We start from the raw sequence: 19,998 nt of genomic DNA, 5'->3' as shown, positions 1-19,998 counted from the left end.
AAATTAGTGGGAAATGTAAATGTACTTTAAGATCTCCAAATCATTTAACGCAATCTATCTGATGTTGAATTACGACAATTATCTTACCTAGCTTGTAAGTGAGAACGTAGAACATCGTCCATGGCGTTCCTGGCACAGACAAGAGCTTCCTCCACACCTTCCAGGGTTGCATCACATCCTTTGACCCTCTCCGTCCTTCTCCCTGTCCCCGCGCCGACTCTCCATCCAACACCGGGGCGCCCCACACGAACAGAGCAACACCACCGTAAACACAGGCCAGCAGTACGAACATCCAGCCCCAGCCTGCAACATCAATCACAGCCAGGAGCCCCCCTCCAGCAAACACAGAGCCAGCTTTATAGCCCACCACCTGCACGGTGTTTCCCAGCCCCAGCTCCCCCTGCCCCCTGAGCAGCCGCACGGCCGCTCCGTCCGCCGCAATGTCCTGCACTGATGCCAGCACGTTCATAGCGAGCAGGGAGCCCGCTACGCCCATGTACTGGATATCAGGTGAGATGGCAGCGCTCACCAAACAGGTGAGCGACAGACCAGCCACTGTGCCCACTAACCAGCAGCGCTTGGTGCCAGTCCGGTCCACCAGAGGGGCCCAGAGTACCTTGAGCACCCAGGGGAAATAGAGGATTTTGGTGAGGCTGATGCGGGTGAGGGAGTGGCCGGCACCGCGCAGGTACACTGGGAGCAAAGACGACTGCAGGCCATATGGAATGCCCTGGATGAAGTAAAGGAGACCCAGGAACACCAGTTTGTCGTTCATCATTTAGAAAGGTGGGTTTGGGGAGCCTCAGCTCATGGCTGTACTCTGTAAGCAACACAAGTACAGTGTTTGACATGGACTTGTCAACATAAGTTAACATAATGGTTTCTATTCAAGACAAGATGTCACAACTAAATACATTGAAATGTTTAACTATTATATAACATCATACTTCCTCAGTGGATTAATAACAGTTAATATTTGTTGGAGTATCTTTTTTTTTTAATCACTCCATGAATCAGGAAATATTGTCAACACCCAGAAACTAATAAAAACCTTAAAAACTGATAGGAATAAAACTGGAAAATTTGGTGCATGGAAGTGCTATTGAATGGAATATTTCTGACAATTTCTTTCTCGTGATTTCTGCATGAGAAAAAAAAGCTCATTTTGAGAAAGCAACTTTTAAAGATACTGTATTTGAAATCAGACGCAAATAGATGTGTAGTAAAATAAAAAGTGTAATAATATAAACACATATCTTGGATGAACATCCATATCTTGGATGTTTACTTTCCACTAGTTTGAAAGAAGACATGTTATGGAACCAAAATAGACCAGAATCTTAAAAACTGACAAGTGCATGAAAAAAGCAGAAGAAGAAGAAAAAAAAACAATGGTTTTGCAAGTGGTGTCTTACCTTAAAAACACAAACTAGCATTGCAAAGAGTGCTGAGTGGTTCATTCATTCATTGTTTGCACATTGTCATTCATTCACGACATCTGGATATAACTGATATAACTAATTCAAGTCTCATTAGATATGTTTCATATACATTCTGAAAACTGCTAGACACAAAAATATAAATATCACAGAATTAAATATTCAAGAACGATTTCATTTAGAGTCATAAACAGTCCATTCTGTCACAACATATGTTCTACTTGAGGGAGACTTACAATTAGGATTAAGAACAACAGAAATTATGTACATAGAAATGTACAAATAACACAGTTCAAGTTCAGAAAATACCTTACTGTATTTACAGGTAAATGTCTCCTTCACCCGCTGTGCTCTATGCAGCATAACCTCTATTTTCCAATCCTCGGTACTTCCGCGGGAGCGCTTGACGTAACGAACTCTTTCAACCAATCAACACATAGCCCTCGAGAGCGCTCACAGATAGTGATGGAAAGTTCGGATCATTTTACTGACTCGGACCTTTGAGTCTCGTTCAGCAAAATGAACGAATCTTTTTTCGAGTCATTTCGTTCATTTTAGCAAAATATAATTAAAATGTTACGTGCTACTTCCCTAACACATCTACTACTTATGCAAACGTTGATCACACTACAAACAAAACAAAACTAATGCTATAAGAAACAGAAAAGATTAATTCATTGTTTACCTGGGTCTATTATTAGCTCACCTCACCTCTTATCTGACAAGTCTTCGGGTTTGAGTCGTTCGTTCATCACGTGACAGCCTCATAAGCTAAACCTATGCAGTCAGAGCCGGAAAGAGAATTGATTCGTTCATCTCGAGTCTTTCGAGTCGTTCGTTCTTTTGTCACGTGACGACAGCATTACAAGCTTCCTTACAAACGGGTGCATAGTTGTTATTATTATTATTATTATTTACTCTTACAGTTATGTGATGTGTTTCTGGTCTCAGATTGTAGCTTTTTAATTACAGTTTATAAATGTGAATTTCTGTCATGATTCTTTTCCATAACACCGAATGTGGTAACAAAGGTAAACTAAAGAGTTGGTTATTATTAAGTATTTTTCCCTCAGACTGAATAGGTTTAGCTTATGAGGCTGTCACGTGATGAACGAACGACTCAAACCCGAAGACTCGAAACAGGTAAACTAATTCAGTGCAGAACCTATAGGATGTTGCGCATGCGCGACTGAACGAATCAATCTCCGAGACGACTCGCTCTTCCCGAGTCACATTAAAGATTCGTTCAAAAAGAACGACCCAACACCAACAGCCAATAAATCAACAGCGCCGCCCGTCATAACAGCGGTACTGCAGCGCAGAGCAGGAATGACAGCAAGTCTAGACCATGGAGTGAAGAAATCACTCCCTCTCTCTTAAGTCTCAAACTTTCTCATTCCTACCACACCCATTGTTCCAGCCAAACATGTTTCTGGCACACAGTCTAAGTTGTAATTTGTATTTTGTCATCCACAATCTCTTGTGGTAACAGTTTTCAATATGCTGAAAATGTATAAACCCTGTTGCAGGGTAATGTTTTTCAATTAGCTATCAAAGGATTGTCTTGATAAACAAAGGCATCTTTTTCCAAACGTAATATACAACTTACTTGAATTAAATGGTCATTATTTTATCATTTACGTTTGCAAATAATAGTTTTTTTACAGTTCATATTATAAGCCACACAAGTTCACTTAAAAACTGAGAACATATTGGCATATTTTCCCTTCGTAAATACCTACTCAACAGGCGCTTTGGATTTATGACAAAAACTGCACATGAGACTGAAAATATAAAAATTAAGATTCTTCTGGAGCACCCTTTTAAAAGGCACCTCAAATTTTAGTTGGTTTATAAATTAAAGCCCAGTGAACAACAAGTCTTTTTTTTTTTTGTGCCTCGAGTCACACTTGACTTTACATCCTGGATTCCAACCAGTACAACTATTTGTGCTAATGTCATCTCCATTTCGGTGACCACCGAGTCATTAAACTCCCATTTTGTGTATGCATTTGTTTTTCAGAGTCAACATGACTTTAAAAATGAAAAGTCACCATACATGACAACACTTTAGAAGATTTGCATGAATTTATACAGACATATGCAGTCAGTCAAGTTTTTATTTATCAAAAATGTTTTTCATTCTACTACACTTGTTTGTATGGGGTGTATAATTCATATATTGATAGCTGGTGGGTCTTCATCTGTATACATTCATTAGGTGACACCAATTAATTGCCACACACAGCTAGCAGGATTGCCTCATAGTCTCCTTTGGTGTCATCCTAAAAAACAAAAACACAATGTTTAACAACTGAATCTATACAGTATAACACTCATTAATTTGGGTTTATGCATTGAAGAGTGTGATGACCCCATTTAAAATTTGCCAACTAAGATTTATTTACCTGGATGTCCTGGTAGAGGCTCTTGCCAAACTTACTCTGGTACTCTTGCTTGATTTTGGCCAAGTCAATCTCAGAGCGGCTCACCAATATTCTGGTCAAGAGCTTGCCTTTATAACCAGAGCCCTGTGAAAACAATCAAAAAAAAGTGTCTCTTTTAGTTTTTAATTGCGATATTTAAAAACAGCTGTAATGTCATTTTAAATGGATCCATTAGATTGCCAGTTACACTTGCCTTCATTGCCTGATTTAGTTTTTCAGCAAAGAAAACGGGTTTGTTTCCAGCACATTTCGCTGTTGAAAAGATGAGTCACAATAAGAAAAGATGAAAATATTTTGAAAATGGCATTCAAAGATCAGCTTCGGTTTCATTGCTCAAAGCTTAAAATAACATTCTTTTCATATTGCAGTTAAAAAAAAAAATAAAACATTAAAAATCGCATTCTTGTCATACTGCAAGTAAGTAATTCAAGTCTTAAATGGTATGGTACATCTAAGAGCATCTGCTGCAATTCAAAGAAAAGTTTGAACTTCTTGCACGTCATACCATTTTAAAATGCAGCATGTAATGCAATAAACGGATAAAAAGGTTTCAGTGTCTCACCAACAGCAATCAAGCAATTCTCAATATCACCCTTCAACTCCAGATCAATGGCTTTTGCAACATCCACCTTACTGTACTTGGAGTACAGTTGAAAGACTAAATATAAAGAAAAGGTTATATTATTACTAAAGTGGATCAGAAGAAAATTGCACTAGTTATTTTGAAAAAGTGGAAGTCAACCATACCTCTCCTCAGGTGAGAAGCATTCCTTGAAGTGAGGATGTCAATGAACACGCCACAGTCTGTGCCTTTTCTTTTCTCTCCTGCCTCATACAAGGCCTACAGGCAGAATCAGAGGTCAAAAAGACATGTACACACAATGACCATCCACATACACACAATAGACGTTTAATTACCCTGGCATCTTTGTCAGCCAAGTCCTCTTGCACAACCTTGTCTTCACTTTTGGTAGCCTGGAAATTCAAATAAAATGTTTAACAAGCAAAAGCATTTTGTGCCAATTCAAGTCACAGATCACTCTCCCAGTAAGCTGCAGAATCAGATGTGTTAGATAAGCATTCAAAACATGCAGTACTGGGAGCGGCAGAATTGAGAAACACTAGGAGCAAAGCCAACCTTGCAGAGAGAAAGCAGGGCATTCCTGAAGTCTCCACTCGTGTCAGACTTGATCACCGCCTCTAGATCCTTCTTATATTCTATAAATACAAGTCATATTCAGTTTTTATATATACTGCATTCACATACCATAAACCATGAGTGTCCAATCCTGCTCTTGGGGGCTAGTAACCCTAAGTAAACACACCTAAAACCAGCAAAGCAAGATCTTCAGGATTATTAGAAACTTCCAGGCAGGCGTGTTAAAACACGTTTTGGCTAAACTCTGCAGGCCGTTGGTCCTACAGAATCAAGATTGGACACTCATGCCACAAACATATTTAAAAGGACAGCTGGATGATATCCAGCACTAATGTTACCTTGTTTGAAAACCTGTTTAATCTCTCGGATCTCTTTATTGGTCCTGGAGGCCAAAATCTCGACAAGCGTGTCTTCATCTGTGCCCAAACCCTGAAGAGAACAAGACTAAGTTATGCAGCCCATGACAAATCGTGTGTGTGTGTGTGTGTGCCGTTTTCTATTCTGGTGGGGACTTAAACCCGAATACACGCAGACTCATGGGGACTCATGTCACGGTGGGGACCTAAATTGAGGTCCCCACAGGTAAACAAGCTAATAAATCACACAGAATTAAGTTTTTGAAAATCTAAAAATGCAGAAAGTTATAGAACATACAGTCTGTACAGTAGAAAAAGCATTACGCCTATGGAGAGTCCCCACAAGGATAGCAAACCAGACGTGTCTGTCTGTCTGTGTGTATTGTGTAAGATGACATGCAGTTCTGGTGTCTATTAAAATATCCACCAGACGTGAAGTAAAAACATGAAGTTTATCTACACTCTGAAAATAATCTTACCTTCATGGCACCATTGAGCAGAAAGCAATCATATTGAGCTGGAGTCATCAACAAGCCCAGAACCACTTCTTCCAGCTCACCTTTAAGAGCAGCTTTCAGGGCTACATCCAGAGGCTGCACGTAGGAGAAGTAGTGATAGGTGATGGAGAATCCAGACAGTAAAAATGTGTTAATTTCAAGTCCAGTGAATGTAATACCTTGCTGTTTGCTTGCTGGTAAGCAGCCTTGATTTGCTGGCGCTGGGCATTGTTCCTGCGGACCAGCGTTTCAATGATTGTGACCTCATCCACACCTGAGAACACACAGAAACTGTTTTCAATAGAACAAACAGATGCAGAATGCAAAGATATAGATGGATTTTACTCATCTTCACTTTTCAGCATTCATATACCTACCTTTTGCCTTGATAGCCTTGTCCAAGACACTGGCATCCGCAGCTGCATTAAACTGAGCAAAAGGCCTCACTGTGCCCTGCCCCTCCTAAAGACACGAGAGACGCTTATTAAAATCCTTTAAAAATAGTCTACGTATAAATCACAAACTAACTTACAGCAGAACAGTGTATGAAGCCTACTCAATTAAAAAAAAAAAAAGAAATTCAAGAAGCAAGTTTTAGGAAGGAAACACAGAAATACTGAAGCTCTTGCCCTTTAACAGGATGAAAGTGGCTAGAATGGGGAGTGGAGTACATTCCTGTCGCTGACTCATTCGGTCTGGTGCTGCTCAAATTTTCCAGAAAGTGGAATAAACTTACTGTGATGTCTTGTACGGTGTTGTCTTGCATGCCCTGATAGGCAAGCTGCTCAAGAAAAGAACTGACTAAGGACATTTTGGCACCTGGAACTCAACAGCTCAACCTACAATGCATATTGGAATAGATTAAAATACATACAGTATATCAAAAAGCAGAATCCTTTATATAAAAAATAAATAACAATTTCCAGGAATGAATCATCCAAGTTTTCTAGTTTTAGTTAATCTTACATGAAGTACATGATTCACCAAAAGAACTGAATGTTAAACTCTGACAGCACATCCAAATACTAAAGCAACAAAACAATTCACAAAACCAGAAGGTGGAATTTTATAGTTTAGAGTGTGCGAAGTTTTTAATAACTTCTTTTAATAAACATAACTTTGTTGCATAACTTTCATTAGCAACTTTTTTTTTTCTTCATTTTTATTCTCATTAGCATCTTATTTTTCAGTAAACAAAACAACGCTGTCATAAATATGAAACAATTGTATATTTAACAAAAAAAACTGATAGCACTGTCGGGACACAACGTGTAAGAAGTAAAGAAAATCCCAGTTTTCCACTTACCAAGACCGAATGCACAGCAAGCGAGGAGAAGGAGAGTGTTGAGCTGTATTTATACTCACAGAGCCACACCTAGCAACATTAGCTTAACTGTTGCGCTACAGCAGGGCGTTGACTCGACCAGCGCTTTCCTCCTTCCCCTATTAAACACCCGCTTTCATGGTACGCTAAAAGAAAAACCTGCATAGTTTTTCTTCTTTTAAAGGTGCAGTATCAGTCATTTATTTTTTCTAAAAAGAAAATAGCTAACAAAGAAATTTATGTTTTTTTAAAAAATTATTTTAAATCAAATACATCACAAGAAGATTTTAGTCATTTCAGTAGTGTATTAAAAGCTATTTTATTTTACATGATTTGAGTCGCGTCATGAGATCACATGACCATACTTTAAATTAAAAGGAAATAAATGCTCACCATAATGATTACAAAAATATTACATTTACAGGTCATACTGTACAGAATTAACAACCCATACACACTCCAGGTGAATTATGTAAGAGATGTAGGCCTACTGTATTTAGACAGTGTATGATCACATAGGCCAACTCACTTCAAATTTATCGTTATTTAGGGAGGAAGCATAGGCCTATATTGTTTTCCACTGGCATGGTAGTCAGCGTGATTAGTAAACAACAGACAACCATTGTCTTAGCTCATGCAACACTTGAACCTGAAATTAGGTGCAGAGAGTCTTCACAAATTCAAGGCATGTCTGTTGAGTTTGTTTTCTAAGCTGTTCCAGAGCAGGCTAGTTAAATATAGTGCAACCTTGTGAAAACCAGAATTAAACATTTCTGTGTGCATACATGCATGCAATGAACAAAGGCAGCAGCTAATTTAGAGTCAGGTGGTTTAAAAAAAAAAGAGGAAAAGAAAAAAAAAGCAAGCTTTATGTGACCCTTAAGTAGCACGGGTATATTTGTAGCAATATCCAAAAACATTGTATGGGTCAAAATTATCGATTTTTCTTTTAAGCCAAAAATCATTAGGATATTACGTAAAGATCATGTTCCATGAAGATATTTTGTACATTTCCTACCGTCCATAAATATATCAAAACTTAATTTTTGAGTTATAAAGTAATATGCATTGCTAAGGACTACATTTGGACAGCTTTAAAAGCGATTTTCAAATAGTTGTATCTCAGCCAAGTATTGCAGGTGTATTGCAGTATACAGGTGATGTATAACTCTCTATTTTAAAGTTTTGTGGTCCAGGGTCACAAATAAAGTTAAAAATGAAGTTGAAAAATAAATACAGAAAATAATAAATAAAGTAAAAAATAAATAAATAAATTCAGGGCCAAATTTATTTGGTTTTTCAAGTCATTTATTCCTTTATTTATTTTACTATTATTACATTTACTTATTAATTAATTTTTTGGGCCTCCGTGTTAAACACCTTTCAGCCATAAATGTATTTGTTCCCAGGAGGAGATGCTGTTGCCAAAAGTACACAATGTGAATACTCTGGCTGCTGGCTACACGCCGTCAAGCATGCAAGATGTAGGCAGTTTTACACAATTTTTGTGTTAAGCTTTTTTTTAACCATGGTTCAGTGGATATGATAGCACATTATGTACTGTATCAGATTCAACAACTGGTTAATTAACAGAATTCCATTGGAGAACAAAAAGAGACAAGTAATGCTTCCAGTTCTACTTCATTCTTCTATACACACCAACCAAATTATGGCAACGGCGAGACAACATACCTATCAATTCACATTCCTTTGACTGACTGACTGGTCTACAAAGATACAGCCAGTCTTTTCTGTTTTTTGAATGCAGAGCTGTTAGGACATGCATTTAGGAACAGGACTGACCTAACACTGTCCAAACAGATCTTGACATGTTCTCTCCCTTTTAGATTTTTTCCAGTATTTCCTAACACCCTATACTTCTAGTCTAAACTAGCCTTTTTCTTTATTTGACATGAACGTGCATCTACTATATGGAATTTGTGATGTTCAAACATTTCTGCCTTACATCCGCTAGCACAACCCGTTATGTTGATTTACTAGTTTCTCAATGTCATCTCCATATGTATTAAATTATGATTTTCAACATTTGCACAACTCAGTGAAATCAACTGGGTTTATTCCAACAAGTATAAGTCACTTGACAGCTTTAATTTATATTGCAAAGAATGTTTTTCTACTATTAAAACCCTGTAATAATTGAGAGAAGGATGAACTATACTTTATTATATTTATGTTGCCTTCAGTTTGACAGGTGACTAAAATGTCACACCAAAAAAGAATAAATACTATAAAAAAATTTACAGTATATGTACCTGTCAGACTTCGTCTCAGCGTCTTGTGTTTCCCCTCCTCTCGTGGCCTTATTTGGAGTTCCTGTTCCTGTCCTTGTTTGTCGTGTTCATTAGTTAATTAGTCTCCAGCCCTGTGTTGTTAATTATCTAGTCTCCCCAGCGTTCTTAAGCCCTGTGTTTCCTTGTCTCAGTGTTTGGTCTTGTTATGTCAGTGTAAAGTCATGTAATGTCAGTTAATTGTCAAGTAAATGGTTCCCTGTGTTTGGCTTAATTAAGTCTATTGTTCCGAAGTTCCTCGCCTCCTCGTCTCTGGCTCCTACATGGGATCGTGACAGAAGACTGAACCAAAGTAGGGCTCCTGCCATAGAAGCCGAGGTGGGGGCTGGGGCCGAGGGCCTCCCGAGTCCCCTGATCCGCCATGGAGGCTGTCCGTCCCCGTACTCTGCCCCCTGAGGCCTCCAGAGCGCACCCTCTCTCCCTCCAAACTTATCTAGTCTCCCCAGCGTTCTTAAGCCCTGTGTTTCCTTGTCTCCGTGTTCAGTCTTGTTATGTCAGTGTAAAGTAATGTAATGCCAGTTAATTGTCAAGTAAACTGTTCCCTGTGTTTGGCTTAAAGTCTATTGTTCCGAAGTTCCTCATCTCTGGCTCCTACGTGGGATCGTGATCGTACCTTTGCATATAGAAACAGACTGTACTATATAAAGAACTATATGAATAAATATAACTTGACTTTAATGTAGAATGATTTAATATTATAAAATGCACAACTTAAAAGCAAAAATTACTTGATTATTTATGGAAGAAATTGATATTAAGTTTAACAAGGCAATGCATGTATATACAGTCGTGGCCAAAAATACTGGCACCCTTGGTAAATATGATCAAAGAAGGCTGTGAAAATTAATATGCATTGTTAATCCTTTTGATCTTTTATTAAAAGAATTCACAAAAATCTAACCTTTCATTGGATAATAAGAATTTAAAATGGGGGGAAATATCATTATGAAATAAATGTTTTTCTCTAATACACATTGGCCACAATTAACGGCACCCTTTTATTCAATACTTTTTGAAACCTCCATTTTCCAGTTTAACAGCTCTAAATTTTCTCCTATAATGCCTGATGAGGTTAGAGAACACCTGACAAGATCAGAGACCATTCCTTCATCCAGAATCACTCCAGACCCTTTAGATTCCCAGCTCCATGTTGGTGCTGCTTCTCTTCAGTTCACCACTCATTTTCTATTGGGTTCAGGTCAGAGGACTGGAATGGCCAGCAGAAGCTTGGTTTTGTGCTCAGTGACGCATTTTTGTGTTGTTTTTGAGGTTTGTGTTTGGATTATTGTATCTGTTGGTATTTGATAGAATCCATGATGCCATGTGTCTAAACAAGATGTCCAGGACCTCCAGCAGAAATATAGGCCCACAACATCAAAAATACAGCAGTATATTTCATTGTACACATGGGGTACTTTTTATCCCTGTGTTCACCAAACCAATCTTGAGTGTTTGTTGCTAAAAAGCTCATTTTTTAGTTTCATCTGACCATAGAAGCCAGTGCCGTTTGAAGTTCTAGTCGTGTCTGATAACTGAATATGCTGGAGTTTGTTTTTGGATGAGCTAGGAGAATTTTTCTTGAAACCCTCCCAAACAACATGTGGTGATGTAGCTGCTGTTTTACAAAAATTTTTTTTAAAGGTTTTCTGACCTCAAGACTCAACTATTTTCTGCAATTCTCCAGCTGTGATCCTTGGAGAGTCTTTAGCCACTCAAATTCTCCTCCTCACTGTGCATTAGGACGATATAGACACACGTTCTCTTCCAGGCAGTTTCATAACATTTTATGTTGATTGGAAATTCTTAATTATTGCCATAATGGTGGAAATAGGAATTTTCACTGCTCCAGCTATTTTCTTAAAGCCACTTCACTAATTTGTGAAGCTCAATTATCTTTTGCTGCACATCAGAAATATATTCTTTGTTTTTTCTCATTGTGATGGATGATTAAGGGAATTTGAACTTTGTTTTCCCTCCTATTTATATTTCTGTGAAACAGGAAGCCATGGCTGGATAATTTCATGTTCATAATTACCCTGGAGTGCTCAAAATTGTGAATATGAATGGGAATATACTTCAGAGATATTTTACTCATAAGAATTTCTAGGGATGCCAATAATTGTGTCCAACGTGTATTTGAGAAAAACATTTATTTCATAATGATATTTCCCCCCATTTTAAATTCTTATTATCCAATGAATTTTTAAATTAAAAGATCAAAAGGATTAACAATGCAGATTAATTTTCACAGCCTTCTTTGATCATATTTACCAAGGGTGCTGATATTTTTGGCCATGACTGTATATAGTAAAAAAGAGGCATTTTCAGAAATTTCTGCATTATTTTCTTTATGCATATATCATATATGCATACTGTATTTCAGCTGCTATTCTTTTCCTATATTTTTTACTCTTTTTTTTTTTTACAATGCAGGTGCGTGGAGACAGATACCAGGAAGGTCATGAGAACATGATGTCCAATCACATGGTTCTCAATTTATGAAAAATATGTAGTAAATTATTAAGGGAAGATAGTAATTCACAAACCTGATGGATGATCACAATGCAGATTTTCCATTAGCATTGTAGTAGAGAGATAGACCTGTCTAGATCTAGTTACAATCTCTATCTCACACATTGGAAACCTGATGACAGTCTGCAGCTTGTGTCGGCCATTCAAGCAAACTAATCCCACCTGAAACCTCATCCACTGAGGTTAATATTTAACAAGCGTTGAGAGTTTGGTTCCTCACAAAAACAAGTATCTTTCCAGTTTTTCTCTATTATGTTTGCCAACCAGGTCTTCCTGCAGCTAACCGCAGTCAAGTGTCATCCTGAATCCAGGTAATCCCTCTGATTTACTGATTCTTTTGAGCTGATTCGTAAAGCCGATAGTGATGATTTTACTGATTATGTTAATGTTTATCTGACTGATTCACCAAAATGTATTCAATGTAAGTTGTTTTTTTTTTTTCTGTCTGTGTTATAGCCAGAGGCAGCTCTTGTTTATATAGTGAAAAGAGTCTTCACACCCTCACTGCTTAATCCTCCTGGTTAACCTGTGCTAGCAAAATGCTATGAAGATCAAATACACTGGGGGATGATTTTACTGTTCTATTAAATATATATTCAGATGGATGGGGAATATAGAGACAATTCCTAAAATTTGTTGTGAAAAAAGCTACAGTATTATTTAAGTTGCATGTATCTTATTGAATAGCATTGCTCAGTTTGCATGTTTGTGTGTGTGAAGGAATCCTGCTGGTGTCATGTACAGCCACATCTGAGTGTAGCCTGCAAACAGTGTTGCAATGTATCATTGTGACATGTGTGCTTTGTATCATTTCTAAACAAAACAGAGATACGACCACTCTGGCATCATGTATGTCAATTCTGGAGCTGAAAATGTGTCCATGTCTTTGAACTTTATGGGCAGGAAGTTACGTAACCATACTGTTGCCCCAGCAGCAAAACAACGTAAGTAAATATCACATTCACACAAGTGCCTACGCCTTCCGTTCATCTTAATACATCACTTGAGTTTTGTGTTATCAGACTCTCAGACTATATATATATATATATATATATATATATATGTGTGTGTTCTGAAATAAGGAGGCAAAGTCCTAACAGTTTTCCTTTTTTTTTTTTCAAATCAAATGTAAATTTATGTCAATTGATGTCAATTTATGTAAGGCAAATTTATTTTCTTGGTTAAAATGTAATCAACATTCTATTTATTAAAGCCAAGTATGAATCTCATCAAGTTAGTGTTTGTTAAGCATTTTACATTTATTCCAAAATAATAACTCAAGGCAATAACAATTTAAAATATATATTTTATTAAGAATTTATGTTCAGCTATTCTTTTTAATAGTTAACTTTTAACTGTTTTTTAATTTTTCGAATCATCAGTCATCAAAGCTCAGTAAATATTGGTCACAGACACAGAGATTTACTTTAAATTTCACCAAGCCGATTACTCACTCAGATCATGTGAAACCAACTCCCACAGATCATGCTTTTAGGCAATTTCATATACTTATTTAGACGTAAAAAAGTGGTTATATCTAAGTGTGTGAAGTTTTTACCAACTCTTTTTAAATTAGTCTTCTCATTAACACTATTATATTGTTCATTCAGACTGATTCGCGAATGCGGAACGCGCACGAACACAAGAAGTGGAATTTATTGCATGAACAAATCACAGCCGATCATATCTAGTCATATCCAATCATATCACGATGGAGGCATTGCCTCCTCACACATGATCTTTTCCCATTCAGTCTCAATTACCTTCTACTAAACCTACCGCATAGGAGTCTGTAAAAACCCAATGGGCTCAGGGGAGGTATGACAGACACTGACTCCCGCTGTACCCATTGGTGTCGCTGTTGGACAGTGTTTCTTTAGAAAATCAAGTGATTTACACTTTATTGTCATATTTTGTAATATTTGTTGGGGGGTGGGGGATTTGTACTTCAAATTTTTTTTTTAGTATCCAATTTTTTGAGGAGGCACTCTCTTGCCTCTTCGGAGGATACGCCTCTGATATATAGGCCTATTTTTCCTTAAGTACTCAGTAGTCTTTATCAATGTGCTGTTGTCCCTGTTAATGGGGTGATTTTAGTAGAAAAACTGTATTAAATATTACTTAATGAGAGGATTCAAAACCACACCATGATGGCTATGAACATCTAATATTTCTAATATCAGGCTAAAACACAGTGTTTTCTTTCACTATATCTAGATGCCTGGGAGACTACTGACCTTTCTCGATATCAGGATGATCCAGTGGTCTCCACACGAGTGGTACTTTCTCATCCCATTGTGTCATCAGAGGAACTGCCAGGCAGTGTTCCTGATCTGAGAGAAGAGGTTCAGTGGCGTAGACCATGTAACATCCATAATACACTTCTAGACCAGGATAAAGATAGAGGTGGGTTGAATGTTCCTGTTACCTCCCAGAATCTAAATATAGCCTAAACTCTAAATATTGTCTAATATTTGCTTAACATTTAAACCAACGCCTAATTAATCTAACTACCTATCTAAAATAATTTATCTAATTAAAATTTTTAACCTAATTTTATAAACTTAATTTTAAAACATTAAAAATGCACATTAACCATCTTCTTTAAAAAATGTTTGATTCATTTACGTTTTTCTTTTTTGTCTTTTAAGCGAGCACATCTGGAACAAGCGTTTCAACATGATGTTTATGCCACTGAAAATGTTACAAGAAGAAACTGCATAAAAAGTGAAAATAATCTCTGTATTTGAGTACTTTAAGGGATAGTCTACCGAAAAATAAAATGTCTTTCATCATTTACTCCAAACCTTCTTTTTTTTTGTGTAAAACAAAAGAAGATATTTTGAATGATGTTGGTAACCAAATAGTTTTGGGTACCACTGACTTCAATAGTTGACAAAAAATACTACGCATGGAAGTCGATGGAACTCAAAACTGCTTGGTTACCAACATTCTTCAAAATATTTTCCTTTGTGTTCCACAGACAAAAGAAAAATTATACAGGTTTGGAATGACAGAAGGGTGAGTAGTTGATGACAGAATTTTCATTTTTGGGTGGACAAACCCAAGGTATAAATAAGAATGTGTTTTGTCATGTACAGACATGTTTAGCTAATTTAAAAGGTTTATTGTGGAAATATTACGATAGTTATGTAATTGTTTATTTAATAAAGTTCATACAGTAATTAATTTGTTCTCAACTCTCACTTAAGTTCTCACTTAAACCTTAAATCTGTTAATTTAGTTTTAAATAAATAAATAATAATTAAAAACTAAAATAATGTATATGTATTTGTAATGTATATGTAAAACATGTACAATTGTAAAAATTATATATACAGTGGTGTGAAAAAGTGTTGGCCCCCTTCCTGATTTTTAAATTTTTTGCATGTTTGTCACACTTTAATGTTTCAGATCATCAAACAAATTTAAATATTAATCAAAGATAACACAAGTAAACACAACATGCAGTTTTTAAATGAAGTTTTTTATTATGAAGGGAAATAATAATAAAACAAAATCCAAACCCACATGGCCCTGTGTGAAAAAGTGCTTGCCCCCTCCTATTAAATCATGAAAGAACTGTGATTAACCACATTATTTTAGAAATCTGAGTTAAATTTCAGTAGCCAAACCCAGGCCTGATTACTGCCAGACCTGTTGAATCAAGAAATCACTTAAATAGAACCTGTCTGACAAAGTAAAGCATGTTTAAAGAGCAACACATCATTCTGCGATCTTAAGAAATTCATAAACAGATGAGAAACAAAATAGTTTACAGGTATCAGTCTGGAAAGGGTTATAAAGCCATTTCTAAGGCTTTGGGACTCCAGCAAACCATGGTCAGAGCCATTATCCACAAATGGAGAAAACTTGGAACAGTGGTGAACCTTCCCAGGAGTGGCCGGCCTACCAAAATTACTCCAAGAGCGTAATGACGACTCATCCAGGAGGTCTTAAAAGAACCCAGAACAACATCTAAAGAACTGCAGGCCTCACTTGCCTCAATCAAGGTCAGTGTTCATGATTCAACAATAAGAAAGAGACTGGGCAAAAACAGCATCCATGGGAGAGTTCCAAGGCAAAAGCCACAGCTGACCATCTTGATTATCCCCAAGATTTTGGGCAAATATTCTGTGGACTGATGCGACAAAAGTTGAACTTTTTGGAAGGTGTGTGTCCCGTTACATCTGGCGAAAAACCAACACAGCATTTCATAAAAAGAACATCATACCAACAGTCAAACATGGTGGTGGTAGTGTGATGGTCTGGGGCTGCTTTGCAGCTTCAGAACCTGGATGACTTGCCATAATTGATGGAACCATGAATTCTGCACTCTATCAGAAAATCCTGAAGGAGAATGTCCAGCCATCAGTTTGTGACCTCAAGCTGAAGCGAACTTGGGTTCTGCAGCAGGACAATGATTCCAAACACAGCAGCAAGTCCACCTCTGAATGTCTCAAGAAAAACAAAATTAAGGTTTTGGAGTGGCCAAATCAAAGTCTGGACTTAAATCCGATTGAAATGCTGTGGCATGACCTTAAACAGTCAATTCATGCTCGAAAACCCTCCAATGTGGCTGAATTAAAACAATTCTGCAAAGAAGACTGGGCCAAAATTCCTCCACAGCACTGTAACAGACTCATTGCCAGTTATTGCAAACGCTTGATTGCAGTTGTTGCTGCAAAGGGTGGCACAACCAGTTATTAGGTTCAGGGGGCAAGCACTTTTTCACACAGGGCCATGTGGGTTTGGATTTTGTTTTCCCTTCATAATAAAAAAACTTCATTTAAAAACTGCATGTTGTGTTTACTTGTGTTATCTTTGATTAATATTTAAATTTGTTTGATGATCTGAAACATTAAAGTGTGACAAACATGCAAAAAAAAAAAAATCAGGAAGGGGGCCAACACTTTTTCACACCACTGTATATAATTAATATTTAAAATGAATAATAAAAATGTATAAACAAATTATTTAATAAATTTCTATACTTGAATGGTATTGTTTAATTGGATATGTGTGTGCATTTGACAATTACCAGTCTAGCTAATTAACCTTGCTACTGTACATTTACTGCACCCTGTTGTTTAGCAAATCAATACTAGACAATAGACTGTCACTGATCTATCCCCCATGTAGAGAAAGTGCTCATCAAGGCTGTGTAAAATAAGCTCCAGACTCCCCAACAGAGCCTGAAGAGTTAAATGTCACTGTAACTGCATGTTAATATTTGAAGGTGCAGCTAAATGTGAGGTCTCATGGCTGAGGAGGAAAGGTAGACTCAAATGGAATGCGTTCAAGTGCTGGATCGGCGCAGACCGGCACCGTGGTCCGAAACGCAGTGGCAAAGGTAGGTCCTGCCAGTGGAGATTGGGCATACTTAAATCCTGATCAAAAAGTATTTATTTCCATGCGATTTTAATCACAGCACCCAATGTGTCTTCTGTGAGTGCAAGTGTAAGACATCCTGAAGATGAGGCTCCAATGGATGTCAAGATGTTTATCCCATATGACTCTGCCAAGCTATGCATAACCCAAGTATGTAGATATCACTCCTTCATGGACTATTGTGCACTCTGCATTGTTTTCTTGTTGTATTTATGAATAGATTCATCCATCAAATGTAACCTAAGCCAGAATGTTTTGGTTCAAGAATGCATTATTTTTGTTATCCAAGAGTTTTGGTTTGCTTCTTGCACTAGTCACATGTCCGTCACTCCCCTGTTGTCCCGGGGCCATAGGGTGGGGATGAGACGCCTCATCTGATGTCATGTGTTGTTGGTTCTTCAAGGCCCATTCATGACCACACATTCTTGAAAAACTCAAAACCCAGAATTTATACTAGTTCTCAAAAAGACAAATCTCAACAGGTTCCAGTACACACCTTGAGTCATTTTTGTTCCACTTGCCCAATGTAGAGCTGTTATAGCATTAAAGAAGGTACTCATTTAAGAAATTTAGTATGCAGGCAACTACGTATAACAGCGTTTCGCAACTTTTTGACGTAGGTACCTTTATTAGTAAGGCTCAAGTGCCTCTTCATCAACACCAAACCATAAATTTGTTACTTTAATATTATACTAGACATAATCCAGTACTATAATTCAATTTATTAAAGTGGCCATAATGATTCACTTTTACACAAGTAATAGTGTGGGTTAAAAAGACTCACTAAGTGGCTTTTTCTTCAATAAAAGCTTTAATTTTAAACTATTTAATATTTATCATAAAGAAACTTGAAAAATAAAACAGCCACTATGTATTTTAGTTGCCTATGTGACTGTTAAAATACCAACAGATAAGAGATGATATGATCTCAATGAAGAGCAGACATCAGGAGATGATTCAAGAACTGGAGGAGAACTTTCTCATAGCATCACGAGAGAATCAGGTGATATGCTTGTTTACTGATCGTTCAGTCAGACAAACAACAACTATATTGTGATTTTATGCATGCTTAAGTATATTTATGTGTGTAGGGAAAAACAGCTCTTAGAATGAGGACACATTATCAATATAAGCTTAACACCCTGAAGAGAATCCTAGAAATTTACCAGGAAAAGGTGGCCAGAAAAAACGCATACTGGGAGGAGAAGGTCAAGGTGAGTCACAAGCATCATCAAATTGGTTTTACTTCCTTCATTTCCCAAATTCTCATGGGCTTGAACACAGTACAGGTAATTGCTAATTCAGGGCTTAACCCGAAACACATGATGTAATCTTAGTGACATGTATAGTATAACATTTTTGTCTATTGCCTTAAAAGGACAATTCACCCAAAAATGAAAATTCTGTCATTATTTACTCACCCTCATGTTGTTCCAAACCCGTAAAATCTTGTTCATTTTCAAAACACGAATTAAGATATTTTTTATGAAATTCGAGAGCTCTCTGACCCTCTATAGACAGCAAGGGTAGGCTACTACCACATTCAAGGCACAGAAAGGAAGTAAGAACGTTGTTAAAATAGTCCATGTGACATCAGTGGTTCAACCTTCATTTTATGAAGCTTTTTGTGTGTAAAGAAAACAAAAACAACAATTTTACTATCCCTTTAATTACTATGTCATATTGCTATTGCTACGTAATATTTCATTTTCCCGGGATCAGACTCTAGAGGATCTAAATGGAAAACTTGAGGGGCAACACAAAGTTCTTCAGGAGAGGAACCAAAAAGACTTGGCCTCATGGGATCAAGAAAAGGTATCAGATTGTAGTAACACACCCACACATACAGTGGGTACGGAAAGTATTCAGACCCCCTTAAATTTTTCACTCTTTGTTATATTGCAGCCATTTGCTAAAATCATTTAAGTTTTTTTTTTTTCCTCATTAATGTACACACAGCACCCCATATTGACAGAAAAACACAGAATTGTTGACATTTTTGCAGATTTATTAAAAAAAGAAAAACTGAAATATCACATGGTCCTAAGTATTCAGACCCTTTGCTGTGACACTTATATATTTAACTCAGGTGCTGTCCATTTCTTCTGATCATCCTTGAGATGGTTCTACACCTTCATTTGAGTCCAGCTGTGTTTGATTATACTGATTGGACTTGATTAGGAAAGCCACACACCTGTCTATATAAGACCTTACAGCTCACAGTGCATGTCAGAGCAAATGAGAATCATGAGGTCAAAGGAACTGCCTGAAGAGCTCAGAGACAGAATTGTGGCAAGGTACAGATCTGGCCAAGGTTACAAAAAAATGTCTGCTGCACTTAAGGTTCCTAAGAGCACAGTGGCCTCCATAATCCTTAAATGGAAGACGTTTGGGACGACCAGAACCCTTCCTAGAGCTGGCCGTCCGGCCAAACTGAGCTATCGGGGGAGAAGAGCCTTGGTGAGAGAGGCAAAGAAGAACCAAAAGATCACTGTGGCTGAGCTCTAGAGATGCAGTCGGGAGATGGGAGAAAGTTGTAGAAAG

General features: G+C 37.3%; 3 protein-coding genes across 10 annotated transcripts in view; 1 reads left to right on the top strand and 2 right to left on the bottom strand.

Moving 5' to 3' along the window:
* The window catches only part of mfsd3 (major facilitator superfamily domain containing 3), a 52,956-nt gene extending 50,691 nt beyond the window's left edge, over nt 1–2,265 (bottom strand). For 2 of the 8 annotated variants that reach the window (XM_058777062.1, XM_058777063.1), the window contains exons 1-2: nt 1,754–2,084; nt 88–820 (exon numbers count right to left, since the gene is read on the bottom strand). In XM_058777062.1, coding sequence (XP_058633045.1) covers nt 88–778 — 691 coding nt within the window. In that variant the 5' untranslated portion in view covers nt 779–820; nt 1,754–2,084. Of the gene's footprint in view, nt 1–87; nt 821–1,748; nt 2,085–2,124 lie in introns of those variants that run through there. The other 6 variants (XM_058777060.1, XM_058777061.1, XM_058777064.1 and 3 more) reach the window with 6 other exon arrangements.
* Nucleotides 2,266–3,541: 1,276 nt separating this feature from the next.
* On the bottom strand, nt 3,542–7,342 carry anxa1a (annexin A1a). Its single transcript, XM_058775628.1, has 13 exons — nt 7,205–7,342; nt 6,635–6,737; nt 6,276–6,360; nt 6,078–6,172; nt 5,881–5,994; nt 5,384–5,474; nt 5,025–5,104; nt 4,805–4,861; nt 4,634–4,727; nt 4,449–4,544; nt 4,080–4,138; nt 3,848–3,970; nt 3,542–3,724 (listed from the first exon to the last, which is right to left on the bottom strand). The coding sequence occupies exons 2-13, from the start codon at nt 6,707–6,709 to the stop codon at nt 3,671–3,673; spliced, it is 1,023 nt and encodes a 340-aa protein (XP_058631611.1). The 5' UTR covers nt 6,710–6,737; nt 7,205–7,342; the 3' UTR covers nt 3,542–3,670.
* The window catches only part of LOC131540602 (uncharacterized), a 24,815-nt gene continuing 12,056 nt past the window's right edge, over nt 7,240–19,998 (top strand). Inside the window, 9 exon segments of the mRNA XM_058775626.1 lie at nt 7,240–7,363; nt 11,965–12,374; nt 12,890–13,007; nt 14,281–14,469; nt 17,303–17,416; nt 17,495–17,604; nt 18,365–18,457; nt 18,546–18,668; nt 19,177–19,269. Of these exon segments, the coding sequence (XP_058631609.1) occupies nt 12,911–13,007; nt 14,281–14,469; nt 17,303–17,416; nt 17,495–17,604; nt 18,365–18,457; nt 18,546–18,668; nt 19,177–19,269 (819 nt within the window). The 5' untranslated portion in view covers nt 7,240–7,363; nt 11,965–12,374; nt 12,890–12,910.

The sequence above is a fragment of the Onychostoma macrolepis genome, chromosome 05 (assembly GCF_012432095.1).
Source record: "Onychostoma macrolepis isolate SWU-2019 chromosome 05, ASM1243209v1, whole genome shotgun sequence".
In the NCBI taxonomy this organism is placed as follows: Eukaryota; Metazoa; Chordata; class Actinopteri; order Cypriniformes; family Cyprinidae; genus Onychostoma; species Onychostoma macrolepis.
Note: the sequence above shows the minus strand (reverse complement) of the source record. Positions and strands in the feature narration are given on the sequence as shown.